Raw genomic sequence first — 15,059 nt, 5'->3', positions numbered from 1 at the left:
TTGAAAGTCACTAAGTGTTCTCATTCTCAAATGCTGACTGAATATAGTTTGGGTATTCGAAGCTATTATACAGGCATCCTGCAACTGGGTCCGGGTACAGTGCCTTGGGGCAGTCACATAAGATTTTTGCATCCTTCTGAAGGAGCCCTCTAAGCTCCACATGTATTTGCTTTACAGCAGAGTTTATCCCTGCACAAATAACCAATCAATCTGAAACTAGTATATCTTACTGTTCACTTAGGCAGGAAAATACTTGTGTAATATAATTAATACAGGAGAAAGTGGGAATATCATAAAAATCTGTCCATGTGCACACTGAATGTGATCTTGCTCAGAATGCAACTGGAAGAGTTAGGTATAGTGAATTGTGTAAATGTGAACTACAGTCAATTGGAAACATGTGGAGTGTGTGCATGTAGTGTATGCAGAGGAACCTGTGGATACAGGAAAAGAATAGAAAACTGGGTACCACTGATGATGTCTAGTATGAATATGTGAAACATGTTTTGTTAGAAACAAAATAATGATTCAGTTACAAGGAATTTTTCTTATCTATAAGATGAACATCAACAAAAGCAAAACGAGGATAATGGAATGTAGTCTAATTAAGTCGGGTGATGCTGAGGGAATTAGATTACGAAATGAGGCACTTAAAGTAGTAAAGGAGTTTTGCTATTTGGGGAGCAAAATAACTGATGATGGTCGAAGTAGAGAGGATATAAAATGTAGGCTGGCAATGGCAAGGAAAGCGTTTCTGAAGAAGAGAAATTTGTTAACATCCAGTATTGATTTAAGTGTCAGGAAGTCGTTTCTGAAAGTATTTGTATGGAGTGTAGCCATGTATGGAAGTGAAACATGGACGATAAATAGTTTGGACAAGAAGAGAATAGAAGCTTTCGAAATGTGGTGCTACAGAAGAATGTTGAAGATTAGATGGGTAGATCACATAACTAATGAGGAAGTGTTGAATAGAATTGGGGAGAAGAGGAGTTTGTGGCACAACTTGACCAGAAGAAGGGATCGGTTGGTAGGACATGTTCTGAGGCATCAAGGGATCACCAACTTAGTATTGGAGTGCAGCGTGGAGGGTAAAAATCGTAGAGGGAGACCAAGAGATGAATACACTAAGCAGATTCAGAAGGATGTAGGTTGCAGTAGGTACTGGGAGATGAAAAAGCTTGCACAGGATAGAGTAGCATGGAGAGCTGCATCAAACCAGTCTCAGGACTGAAGACCACAACAACAACAACATTATGAACATAACCATTTATGCTCTTTTAATATGGATGCAACTAGACTAGCATTTTTACATTTTCTAACAGTTTTATTTGGTAAACTCCTTAAAATTTCAACTTACTTTTCGAATACTTAGCATTCTTCCATAATTAATTCCAGAGCTCATACTTTCAGTGTCCCCAGCTATATCTCTGCGCAATCTTCCATCCATGGAATCTTATTTCAGTCCTACTTGTCAGGTACAATCTGCGCGCACACACACACACACACACACACACACACACACCACAGTCCCACAAAGAGCAGTTTGAAACATTTACAGTTAACATTGGTATAGCTTCTCCACAGTATACTTGGGTAGTTTTTTCTTTATACCAAACAGTGGAGCAGTATTCAGTCACATCCAGATTCTTTCTCCCCTTTTTTGACATATTTTTTCTTCTACTTCCTGCACTACTGTTTCGTTGTCTTCTTCCAACTTTTCCCTTTTCTTTTATTGTTGTTGTCATCGTCATTTCCATTATAATTTCACATCTTATGGCATACTGAACAAAAGAAAATAATATAATAAATGAGTTTCTGAAAACTTAGTCACAAACCCCATAGTCCAAAAAAATTTGAGACTTGAATTAATAAAAAAAAATATAGAAAAGTTAAGATGGTAGTTTTAATGCTTCAGATGTTCTACACAGTCTTGCTCCACTTGAGTACACACACAGAATGGTACGCAACCATGTGAAACTGACAGAAAAGTCCTTCGTCGGGATGTTGTTCAACTAGCACTTCACATTGACTTAAATGTCAGTTTTGTCTTCAAAGTGTTGATCCTTCATGTGAATTTCTTCACTTTGTCATTATAAAAGAATTATCCATGTCCACAGTCATTGTTTTTGTTCAGTTGTCAAGGTGTGCAGTACAAACACTGCACACAATTTTCTCTTCTTCAAAACATTGTGGAAAATGTCTTGAACACTTCATTTTAAAATGTTGTTTCCTTTGCAATTTGTGACCCGGCAATGTTGACACAGTGTAATCGCATGTTGCTCACAACTGGTCGTATGCACATCTGATGTTTACAGTTGTTAGTTCCAGCTGCCACCATATTTACTGCATTGATGTCACTTATTCACCTGTAATAAGACCAGTCTCAAAATTTTTTTGATGAACACCATAACTTTAATAAGTATTCTTGGTGAGATGTGGGAAATATGCTTGATATATTACAAGAATGAATTGTGTGTTGACTCCCCAAAATACACAAGAGAGTTGTGATAGGACATTGTTTCCACATGAGAGATTCCTATCAAGTTTCTGCTATTTTGTCATAGCATCTTCTGATCTTTGTGAGCCATCTGTTCTTGGTGTGAAGAGATTAATGTTACTGTATGTCTTGTCAAAGCTGTCAAACCTGGTATTCCAGCTGACTGATGTTCTTTGTTTTCAAGGTGGAGGGATACAAGGGTCGTGCTGTTGTGGTAGTGTCCTGTGTGACAAAGGATCCTCCATACCGCCCACATCCTCACAATTTGGTTGGCAAGGAAGGCTGCAAGCGAGGTGTGTGCACAGTGGAGATATCACCTGACAACATGACTGCCTCTTTCTCCAACCTAGGCATCCAGTGTGTCAAGAAGAAGGATATTGATGAAGCTCTCAAAACTAGGGAAGAGATTCGTGTGGATCCTTTTCGCAGTAAGTTTCGCAGACATTCTCAGATCTATCTTCAGTTTTAATAATAACTTTTGTAAATAGGCTTGAAGTGTTAAATAACTAGCGAGAAACTCATCATTTCTCCAGAATGGCAGAAAATAAAAAATTGGCGCCCATTTCTGTCTTATCTTTAGAGATAATTATGGCTTAGTGATGATAATATTCTTGCAACCTGGGTAGTTGTGAGTTTCAGCTGCTTCTTGGGGGTGAGGGGCATAATTAAAACAGTGAACTATCATTTCCAGTAAGATTTCATCCATCTTTCTTTCTTTTTTATTTTTTTTTTCATCTTTCATCTTTCTTCCTTTCAAAAGCTATGGATGCGCCACCTGTTTCTGATGACACACCATAGTATCAGCTTAAGACTGAGTGAAGTGGTATAGTGCTAATTGAGACTGTTTTACCTTGCCTTAAAATATTACACAATTATGCTATGTTCAATGGGCTTAGCACATGTTGAATTTTCTTTACAAAGTGCATTCACATGTTCACCCAGTTTTGTCCTCCACATAGGTTTAAATTCACAGTTTGTTTCCTGTTTAGAATTAGTAGGTTTCCTGTTCATATCTACATCTATATGTCATACAGAAATTTACATTGTGTATTTGCCTCACATAAAAGTTGCTTTGTTTCTTATAGACCGTTTACATTCCTAAATGCCTCATCGGATTTCCCCATTGGTATTTCTTCTTGGCCATCAGTGAAATAATTTCTGGAACATTATTTTAAAAAATAATGCCATTAAGAAAACTGGATGGAAATGCAGTTCAGTTCCCAGAATATTGCTGGCAATGATATCCAATTACTTCCATGCCGCAACAGGAAGCATAGGGTGTAACAATCATCTGTCAAATGCAAATGCATAAAATTTAGCCCAGCAGAAATTGTATTTCATTCATGTATATGTATGTTCATTTCAAACATACAACCCCCCCTCCCTCTCCCAACAAGCCACAGAAAGTCTTCTGGTCATAAGTCTCTTTTACTATAGTACAGTTTTACAATTGTGTACTCTCACTAGACACTCTTATTGACTTGTATTTGTAATCAGTCAGTGACTCTAGGCTTACTACCCCACAGAGCTAAACAGGGGATCGTTATACACATATAAAAAATGAAAACCTTTAATTACAAATACATTGTACTCTTTGGAGTCCTGTATTGCTTTTTTAATGTTACAAAGATGCATTTCTTGCATCTGTTACTGTAAAAATCTTACACACTAGAAGTATTGATAAGTCTACTTCACTGCCTCATGTTAAATAGCAATTTTTTTCTTCCATTTCCCATCTGTGTGAAATGTCAGCAACTGAAACATCCAGAAGATTAAAACTGCATGTCAGATTGAGACTCTTTAACTCAAGATCTTTGCCTTTCACAGGCAAGTGTTCTACCAACTGAGCTACCTAAGCACGACTCACGACCCATCATCACAGCTTGTCTTCTGCCATTACCTGAGACTCTGGCAGAAATAAAGCTGTGAGGGCGGGTCGTGGGTTGTGCTTGGCTACCTCAGTTGGTAGAGCAGTTGCCTGTGAAAAACAATGGTCCTGAGTCTTGGTCTGGCACACAGTTTTAATCAGCCAGGAAGTTTCATTGTCATAATCTTTTACTTGCTTTTCTTCTTTTCCTGGCCATCGCACATTATCAGTTTATTCCCAAATGCATCAGTTTTGTCGTACATTTGTACGTTTTTTATTTCAGTGATGTAAGGAAAGTCATGGCAGGACATAAATAATATAGAAGTAAAGGACACAGTCATTGAATAGTAGGAAGGTGGAGTTATTATGGCACACCAAAAAGAATGAAAACTCACGTACAATAGCTTGTTAAAGGATTTGTCCAGAAGGTAGCAAAGTTTCCCTTCTTCTCTGACTGCCTGACGGTGGCTCAGTGCTTATACTATTTAGTGAGTTCTTTCAGTGGTTTGGTAGAAGTATCAAGATCTGTTGCATGTGACAGGAAGGCCAAATTTTGCAGTCTGCCATGATATGGCAGATATGGATTCTTGTAAAACAGAAAAAAAACTCCGGTTTTTAAGTTATTTTTCAACCTTGCAATATTGCTATGCATCATCAATTTCCCATAAAGTGGACCATACTGTCAGTTGTTTTGTTGTTGAAGGTGACCACTAGTAAGACAAGACTGTGAATAAATATTCGTATTGTGCAGCTTCAGTCAATATTATTACATGAAAAATGACATTCATTAAAACATATTAGGTAACTGTTGTGCTCTTTCAACTAACATTTTACAGAGATTTTGTTCTGTTAATTAACACATTTATTTGTTAATTAATACATATATTTACTTACAGCGGGATTTGCACATAGAAGTCAACCAACAAGCATAGATCTTAATGCTGTCCGATTATGCTTCCAAGTGTTCCTAGAAGGCAGTGAACGTGGGAAGTTCACCTTTCAGCTGCCACCAGTTGTCTCAGACCCAATTTATGATAAAAGTAAGTTTCTGGATTAAGATATGGTTTCTTATTTTGTTTTCAGTGTGAGACAGTTTGTAAGATATCAGGAATTCTTAAATTCTTTTTTCTGAATAATTTGCTATTTTTATTTACTTATTATTGTTTACATCTCTGCATCAGTATATATTTGACAGAACTTAGCCCCTGTTCACTTGAGACTGATGTAACTGTAATGATATTTAAGCTGCAGGGGTCGTTATTAATTGTAATGAAGCAGAACTACCTAAATGATGAAATGGGTGCCACAGTAATCAATCAAATGCAGACGCACACTGCTAGAATTGTACCAGGTCAATACAACCTATATTAAAGTGTAACAGAAATGTCCAGGGAACTTTAAATGGGAATTCTTGAAAGAGATGCTGAAGTTCTCAAACAGTTATTGTTATACTGCTTCAGTTGCATTTATTTTTATTTTAAACATCGCTATGCAATTCAGTGGTCATGCCATCATCTTCAGGTGGATTGCAGTGTTTTAAGTTTCTTGTGATGGCCATTTTTTGCAGCAGCTGTATATAAATTGTTGTAGTTTACAAAAAAATTGCCTTTTGCATACTACACATTAATTTTTTTAAAATTTTATTTATGCATCCAGAAGTGTTTTGCCTTATTAATAAGGCAGTTTCAGTGGGTGACCTGGATTTTATTTTCACATATTGGTTATAGATTTAAAAAGATTTCATGGAAGTTTTTCATAATAAAATGGAAAGTTTTGTACAGTAAAATACGTAATTCTTTGTTTGAAAGAAATGTAGCTTTCCCTCACATGGAAAACCAGTTGAAAGCCTCCACTTTTTCAGGTAATCACTGCAGTTTTATGACATAACTTGCACGGTATTTTTACTTGGTTGAATATGTTTGTGATATATATGGTTTGTCCGTGTGACAGACAGTGCTGTGTCAGGGAGATCATGCGTTGCCTTGCCTGGTCATCTGGGTGAATGCAATTGCTTTATATTGCCATAATGAAATCTACTCATTTGTCACTATGCACTTTCCAACATTAATATAATGTTGTGTCATTGGAAAGTGAGTAATGGCAGACATGTAGAATTCACTACACATAGAGGTTTTTAAAATAAAAATAAAAGTTACTGAAGCAGTATAGTAAAGATTATTCATATTTAAATATTCAAAGCCCTTAACAAGCAGTCCATAATAAATGACAGTTTTTATGTAGTTCTTGTGAAACCCTTTTGCACGAATTCAAAGAAACAGTGTTTGAGAAAGATTGTGTACCCTTGTATATCTCATGTAGAAATAACGACAGTAAGACGAGAGATTAGGATGCTTATGGAGCCATACAGGGAGCCAGTTTTCCTTTCTAGACGAATGAAATATGATAGAAAATTGCTAATATTGATATGAAGTACATGTGTACATGGATTTAGATGTAGACTAACTTCCACAATGTTTAGAGCTTACTAACACAGGTTTGCTCTGATCAGAGAATGCTCACAGTTTTGTTGCTCCATATACACTGAATGACCAAAACAAAAAAAAAAAAAAAAACAAAAAATAAAAAAAAAAAATAAATAAAAAAAACAACTGGTACACCTCCCTAATATCATGTAGGGTCACGCAGAAGTGCTGCAACACAATGTGGCATAGATAAGGCTAATGTCTTAAGTAAATCTGGAGAGAATTGACATCAAGAATCCTGCTGGGCCATCCATAAATCCGTAAAAGTACAAGGGGCTGGAGATTTCTTCTGAACACTGCGTTGCAAGGGATCCCAGATACGCTCAATAATGTTCATGCCTGGGGAGTTTGGCAGCCAGCAGAAGTGTTTAAACTCAGAGTATGTGTAAGAAGTATTAACGAAGGATCTTTAGATTCAGTTTTTGCCTTTCACAGACTTTCAGTTGCATGTTGATGGAGACGGATATGGATGAAGCTTCATTTCAAATACAACATTACCATCACTACATTGTATTCATTTGAAGCATTTAAAACCCTCATGCGTATGCGCATCACATCCTTGATTTCCTTGATGTATACTTTTGTGCATTATGCCCTGTTTTGAAGTCTATGAAGTACTTTGTTTGCTGGAAATACTGTTACTGATTTGTTCATGGATATGCTGCCACAGTGGTTTATGTCAGAATTACTAGAATACATTGATGATTTCATTTTGTAATATAACAGCTCTGTACTTCACTTTCGTTGAGACATCCATAATCGTCTTAATGTTGAACTTCCATTGCATGACTCTCGTATTATTCAGTGGTATCTAAATGCACCTAAGCTCTCTCTCATGATCTCTTATCTACCTATCTATCTATCTATCCCTTTAAGGCATGTTGAACAGCTGTAAGACGCTTTAAAAATTTGAGAGTTTTTGTATTTGAGTGTACTCTCGTATTCTGGAAGTTGTAAAAAATCCTGTATAGTACATTCAGTTTTCACATAGACATTTCAGTAAAGTTTATATTAATAAATGTAAGACAGGTTCGGCGTTGTTTTCCTTCTAACGTATATTTTGGCAATTGTCTTCTGTAATATGGTTTTTCAGAGCCTGATAGTCTGTTATATGCAAAACAGTTGTGTGGCATTTCTAATTAGATAGACTGAATTAGTAGTCCTGAAATTGGCTCCCATTTGACTCTGGTTTACCCAAGTATTTCCAAATGCTTGTTATATTTTTCTCACATGTAGGTGGTTTACATAACAGTTGTTTGTTTTCTTTTTCGGATATTAAGGTGTTATCCAGTCTTTGAACAAAAACATTTACATGAGGAGGAGGAGGAGGAGGAGGATCTCTTTTTACCACCTTACATCAAAACCTTTTTATTAATTACCAAACACTTGATGTGACTTCGTACTGTGGCATAACTAAGACCTGGGATTCCATTACATGATAAAAAATATCTTTCCAAGTATCCAACCAGCTTGTGTTATTCAGCATACTTCATTAATCATATTGTCAATAATTCAGTAGACTTTAAGGTCTTGTTGGTGACATGCTGCTACTTACAAGTGAATTTGATTCTGGATGCTGGCTATGTCTGTCTCCTTCCTTTGGTAGATGGTCCGCCCATCCCCTCTGTTTTCGAGTACCAGTGACATAGTTGCACAAAATAGCACTCAGTGTCCAGCAAACTGGCCGGCAGTGGAAATTAAACTTGTGAATCAATAATTTCATATTGCCAACAATATAGCAATCATTCTGATCTTGCCAAACAGCATAAGACGTCTGAGGTATGAGACATCTGCCCTTTCTTTTTTACCTTCCGATAACTGTCCTCTCCTCCCCAAGGAAGCAACTAGTAGTTCCGACAATTAGGATAGTGTCTCATACTTTGATGTATGTCTTATTGGTAATACTCCTCCCTGTGGTGTCAGGGACTAGGATAGACCCGCAGCCATCCTTGCTGTCGTTAGAGGTGACTAGTAGGAATATTTTTATTTGGTCACGTTGTTACTTTGCTATTTTGACTATTCTTTGGACTTCTAAAGGTTTTCACTCTTTTCGCTTTTTTTTAAACACTTTTTCCTCACCTTTTTTGGCTTTTACCATTCTGATCCACATTGTGGGTTTGACCACCACTTTCCAAATTTTACAGAAGTGCAGGCCATTTGGGGAAAGAAGCCTTTCTGTGATGCATCAACTCTCCACTGTGCACTGTTATCTTTTACACCTACCAATCAAGTGGATCTATCTTTGCACCTGAAATCCAACGCAGTAGCCAGTCCATCATGATGGGGTGCTGCTCTCCTGTACCTCTTGGTGGTAGCCCCTGACAATGCAGCGATTGCCCTGCCGGTGCCTGAGGTGTAACCTCGCTGTGACAGCCAAAGAGTGGGTACCTATCCACTTAGGGGTACAAGGACTATGGGCAGCAGCTACTGTGCCAGATGCCTTTGCCTTGGCTGGGTGGCCCATGGGGAGACTGTCCAATTCCAGTGAGTGGCATCAGGGTGGATATCCGCAGTGAAAAAGATCAAACTTAACGATGGCCAGGAGCAGCGATATTGATGCAGAGTTTACAACCCTCTGGCATTTCCGTCTTTGATTATGCCTCAAGATGAGAACCAGGTAAAGAGAAATGGAAGTGAACAGTTTGCTGAGTTCTTGTTTTGTTCCTGAGCTGGTGGTGGATCTTTCATTACGATGAAGTCACCTTTTTGGTTAAAAATATTGAAGATCGGTTTGGATAGGTTGCTGAAATAAGGAAGATGAGAATGGGATGTTCGCTGATCAAAACATTGCGCGCCAACCAATCACAGGCACTTCAAGCCTCTGTCAAGATATGAGACACACCAGTCTCAATTTCTCCTCATAACAAGCTCAGTAAAATTTATGGTTTTATCTTCCATCATGACCTAACATTACAAATTGGTGGAGAGCTGCATACTAATCTGGTGTGGCGTGGAGTCCATTTGGTTTGCCCAGTCCAGAGGGGACCCAAGGATAATAAAGTGGACACTGGAGCTTTTATCCTTGCCTTTGAAGGCAACATTTTGCCTGAAGAGGTTAGGGTCATGATTTATAGGCATGATGTCAGGCCTTATTTTCCTCTCACTGTTCTGATGAGGATATCTGTAGGCCATGTGGATGGATGTCCCATGAGAGCAACCCTTGTGACAAACCCCCTCAAAGTTTCAACTGCTTGGAACTACACCTCCCTGTTCACCGCAATGCTCAGTGTCCAAGGGGGAGAAGAAAATCCAAGAGTATAAAAAGCTTGACTGCCTGTCTTATCAAGATGCAAAGAAAAAATTTGAAAGGCTTCCTCCGACTGAAAGACTTCATCCAGTTGATACGGTCTCAAATTATGCAACTATTGTGTCACAGCCTATACCTCACATGATACGGTCCCTCTTGACACCACCTGGCCGTTGTCCTATTCCAGAGCCTGCCCTACAGTTGGAGGAGGAAATGTCAGCTCCCTCGCCCCCAACACCTATAACATTGTGGTTCCCACTCCATCCTCTCACATTGTCAGGGATGAGGACACCTGCCAAGGTGACCCTCTCAGGAACCAGCAGCCACAGGCTGCATGCTGACTAAAAAGTACAGTCCTATTCGCTCACGGAAGATAAAATGGGAAAAAGTACACAGAAATTGAAGTCTCACCAGGATAATAAGGATAAGCAAAGAGATAAACTACTTCCTGAGGCTGCAGGTGTTCCGATCCCCATACCTGCAGAGGTCAAGTCTATGCATACTGATTATGGATCACACAATCAGTTGAACTATGACCTGGTAGCAAAGTAATCACACCCATCTTTTCCGTTGACTACTTTCTCAGACCTGACTCCAGCTCTCCTTCAGTGTAACTGTAATGGCTACTATTGCCATCTGACCAAACTCCATCAATTAATTGGCATAGCACTTCAGGAAACATGGTTTACAGCAACACATGTCCCTCCTCTGAAAATAACCCTAGTGTACCAACTGTGTTAATGTCGAGAGCATCCAGTGGTGTCTGTACCCTCATACACTGCGATACTTTCAGTGAACAGGTGCCCCTTACCACTGCACTAGTGGCCATGGCCGTTGGTGTCTACTTGTCAGTTCGGATGAAAATATGTAATGTTATCTACCTGCAGACAGACCTTTCCAATATCACAAGCTGTTAACAGTTAGTGGAACAGCTACCTCCCTCCTTCCTCTTATTGGGGTTCTTTAATGCCCATAATCTTCTGTTGGGTGGCAACACTATGTCTCACAGAGGCCGAGTAATAGAATGCCTCCTTTCGGAATTGTACATCTGCCTAATTAAAACTGGAACTGCAGCAGACTTCCGTGCAGCTCACGGAACATACTTAACTGTTGATCTCACAACCTGCAGCCCGAGTATCTTGCCCCTGATTCAGTGGCACATCCATGACGATCTTTGTGACAGTGACCATTTTCCTATAGTTCTCTCTCTTTCCACTCACATGCATCTGTAACGTGCTCCACATTGGTTGCTGACTGGCAGGCCCCATGCCATAGTGGTCTGAAGATATAGCCACAGTGATAAGAGAGTATTGAATGGTGCTCCAACGGCACAACTGCTATCCCTCTGTGGATAATTTAACAGCATTCAAGAAACACAAGACAAAAATGTGATTTTTTAATAAAGAAAAGGAAGCAAGAATATTGGGAGCAATATGTATCATCTGTGTAATCCCACACCCCATCATCCCAAGTATGGACTAAACTCCGCTACATTTGTGGCCATCCACCACCCACAGCAGTTTCTGGCATCCTTGTCAGTGGTAACTTCTTCACTGATCCCATGGTAATTGCTGAATGTTTTGTGGCACACTTCGCTGAAGTGTCCACTTGCAGTAATTACCATCCTCCTTTCCTGTTTTGGAAGCACCTTATTGAGTGACGCCTGCTGTCCTTCCATGCACCCAGCTCTCTGTCATACAACGTCCCTATTAGTGGATGGGAACTTTGCAGCACATTGGCAGGGTGTCGAGATACGGCCCCTGGACCCGACAAAATCCACAGCCAAATATTCAAACATCTTTGTGTCAACAGCATGAACCGTATTCGTAGGCTTTTTAATTGTATTTGGTGGGAAGGAGAATTTCCCTCTCAATTGCGCGGCGATATTATTATTGAAATTTCCTGGCAGACTAAAATTGTGTGCCGGACCGAGATTTGAACTCGGGATCTTTGCCGTTCACAAGCAGGTGCTCTGCCAACTGAGCTACCCAAGCAAGACTCCTGACCCATCCCTGAACCTCTGCTTCCACCAGTACCTTGTCTTCTACCTTCCAAATTTCACAGTAGCTCTCCTGCAAAACTTGCTGAACTAGCACTCCTGGAAGAAAGGATGTTGTAGAGACATGGCTTTGCCACAGCTTGGGGTTGTTTCCAGAAGGAAATTTTCACTCCGCAGCAGAGTGTGCGCTGATGTGAAACTTCCTGGCAGATTAAAACTTTGTGCCATACCTAACTCAGTACCTGTGCCTTTCACGGGCAAGTGCTCTACCAGCCGAGTTACTCAACCTGTTCCCACGGCTCTACTTCTGCCAGCGCTTCCAGAGTAGTTTACACTTCCAGAGTAGTTTACGCTTCCAGAGTAATTTACCCATTTGCACCCAGAATCTGACTTTCCTGGATCCATATACGATCGACTGTCAGCAACCAATATGTGCAGGAAACAGGAGTCACTCGGGGATCGGTTGTGAGCACAATGCTGTTCGCTATAGCCATCAATGGTATCGTAAATGCAGTGGGCCCCCACTGTCTCTCTGTCAGTGTCTGTGGACGATCTTTGCCCATACTATGCCTGCAAAATCATAAGCTGTTCACTTTTACCGACTCTGGGCTGTGCACCTGTGATGCTCGCCTGCTTTATTTTCTCATTATTGGTCCTCGGTGTCGATGTACTGCGTTGCTGAAAAATTGGGGGTGGATGTCAGACACTGACTACTTTAGATGATGTAGCCAACAGGTGCACATTTGCATTTCACAGTTCTTTATTTTCGCTGTTCACAAACCCCCCAATAATACACAATTATATGGGCAGTGCACTATTGTTTAACTTTCGAAAAGCCTCATTAATAGTTTGCAGACAAACATTCACATACTGCTACAATGATTTACTGTTGAACATCTACGAGCAGTAAAAGCCTAACCACACATTTCACAGTTCTTGAAGAAGAAAAAGGTATGTATGGGACAGACACTGTCATTGTTTTAACACATGGCTTAATTGTGTTACACTTTTTTAATTGTTAAGTTGATGCATTGTTATTGATATAAGCATTACAAATTAAGAAGGCAGATGGCAAAACAAGAGGGGAATTAAAATTATCCCAGCTTGCTTTGTCACATATCCACACCCAGAAATTTACCTTGGTGACAAGTTACTTGAAGTTATTGAAATTTTTCAATTCCTTGGCATTTTATTTGGCAACAAGCTAACTGGCTGCTATGTGTCACTGACAGCTTGCATGAAGAAGATAAATGCTCTCTATTTTCTTAGTAACTCCTCGTGGAGCGTGAACTGCAGAGTTCTCCTGAGATTTTACAAAGTACTGATTTTATCAGGCTTCGACTAGGGATGTGTTGCCTATGGGTTGGCAGCACCATCTGTACCGAGCTTGCTGGATCCTGTTCACCACATTGACGTGCTGTTGGCAATGGGGGCCTTCTGTATGTCCTGTTGACAGCCTCCTGGTAGAAGCCGGTGTCCTACCACTGTGGGTTGGACGACAACAGCTTCTGACAAATTACACAGTCACAATTTGTCACATCCCTACTCACCCACATCCCTCAACTCTGTTCCATTACCAACATTTCAGACTGTTTGCACATTGGCCAAAACTGGGTAGACCAGCTGGCATCCAACTCAATACTCCAACAGCCTCATTTAGTCTGTGTTTCTAGAGCTTCCTCTCAACACCCCCTGTGGTCTGTACCCTGTCCTGTGATACAGATGGACCTCTTTTGTGGCCCCAAGAAGGATGCAGATCCTATCCTTCTCTGACACCTGTTTCATTCAATCCTCCACGATTATTCTAATTCGGTATGCATTTACATGGATGGATTGAAAGTTAACGACAGGTTTGGTTATGCTTTTGCACTTGCAAGGGGACACGAGAAGCAGTGGCATACATCTTTCCAGGCCTCTTGGAATGATGCCATTGTGTTGTGCCGACTACACACGACCACACGAGACTCACCCATGAGTTCCTTCTGTGTCGGCAGACTCCTCCTCACTTCAGCTGCGGTAGTCTACTGACGATAGCCAGTATTCTTGTTGAGTGCGCCCTGCTGGCTGATTTGCAGCACACTTTCAGCTTGCGTACCTCACTACCTCAGATGCTTGCAGATGATGAGACAGACACTATCTCATTGCTGCATTTCCTGAGGGAGAGTGGATTTTACACTAAACTATGATATTGCTCCACTTTTAGTGTCAAGGGTGGTTGAAAGGGGGGGGGGGGGAGCCTCCACCTGCGACTGGGAACCCCTCATGCTGTCGCAGGTTACTTTCTTCCCCCATTCACATCATTATGCATTTAGACCATCTTGTGCAAGATGCTGTCTGGGTTAGCTCTGTTTTATTTTACCTTTCATGTTACAACTACTGTCATACCCTTTTTCAACTCTTTGACTTACTTATGTAGTTGAAGCAGCCAATCACAATTTTTTTCGCTTTTTACCATTTTACGTGTTTCGCTCATGAAACGGAAGAAATAAGTCCCTTTAAACTCATAATCATCATCATTATCATCATCTTATCAGTAATACTAAATATTTTGCCTCCTGAAATAAGTAATGGTTACCAGTGGTGTGTCATAGATTTACAGCTTTTTTAATGAAGTTTGTGTTTGATATGGTTTTCCTAATATCACAGTTTGAACAACCTGAAGAAAATATCTGCAGGCTAGCAGGATGTACAAGTTAAATGATTTAACTTATAAACAAAGTTTGTTTTCCTTGAATTTTGATTACATGAGACTGTTGTTCATTATGATATTTCATAGTAAAAAATGGGCCATCCTGGAAATTTGTTCTATGTGGTATAGACTAACTGTTTATGCTTTTACAGGTTTTTGTAGAGATAGGTTTGACTATTCTAACTTTGGTGCCTCCTTGTGTGCTTATCATTTCTTGTCTATTGCTTAGCTTTCTATTTCATTACTGCCTTTCTTTATTTATTTTATTTGAATTCTG

General features: G+C 39.8%; 1 protein-coding gene across 5 annotated transcripts in view; it reads left to right on the top strand.

The window, feature by feature from the left end:
* Nucleotides 1-15,059, top strand: part of LOC124619477 (embryonic polarity protein dorsal-like) — a 99,374-nt gene that overhangs the window by 16,607 nt on the left and 67,708 nt on the right. For all 5 annotated transcript variants that reach the window (XM_047145889.1, XM_047145886.1, XM_047145887.1 and 2 more), the window contains 2 exons: nucleotides 2,682-2,925; nucleotides 5,261-5,404. In XM_047145889.1, coding sequence (XP_047001845.1) covers nucleotides 2,682-2,925; nucleotides 5,261-5,404 — 388 coding nt within the window. The remainder of the gene's footprint in view (nucleotides 1-2,681; nucleotides 2,926-5,260; nucleotides 5,405-15,059) is intronic.

Source organism: Schistocerca americana, chromosome 6, assembly GCF_021461395.2.
Source record: "Schistocerca americana isolate TAMUIC-IGC-003095 chromosome 6, iqSchAmer2.1, whole genome shotgun sequence".
Lineage (NCBI taxonomy): Eukaryota > Metazoa > Arthropoda > Insecta > Orthoptera > Acrididae > Schistocerca > Schistocerca americana.
Note: the sequence above shows the minus strand (reverse complement) of the source record. Positions and strands in the feature narration are given on the sequence as shown.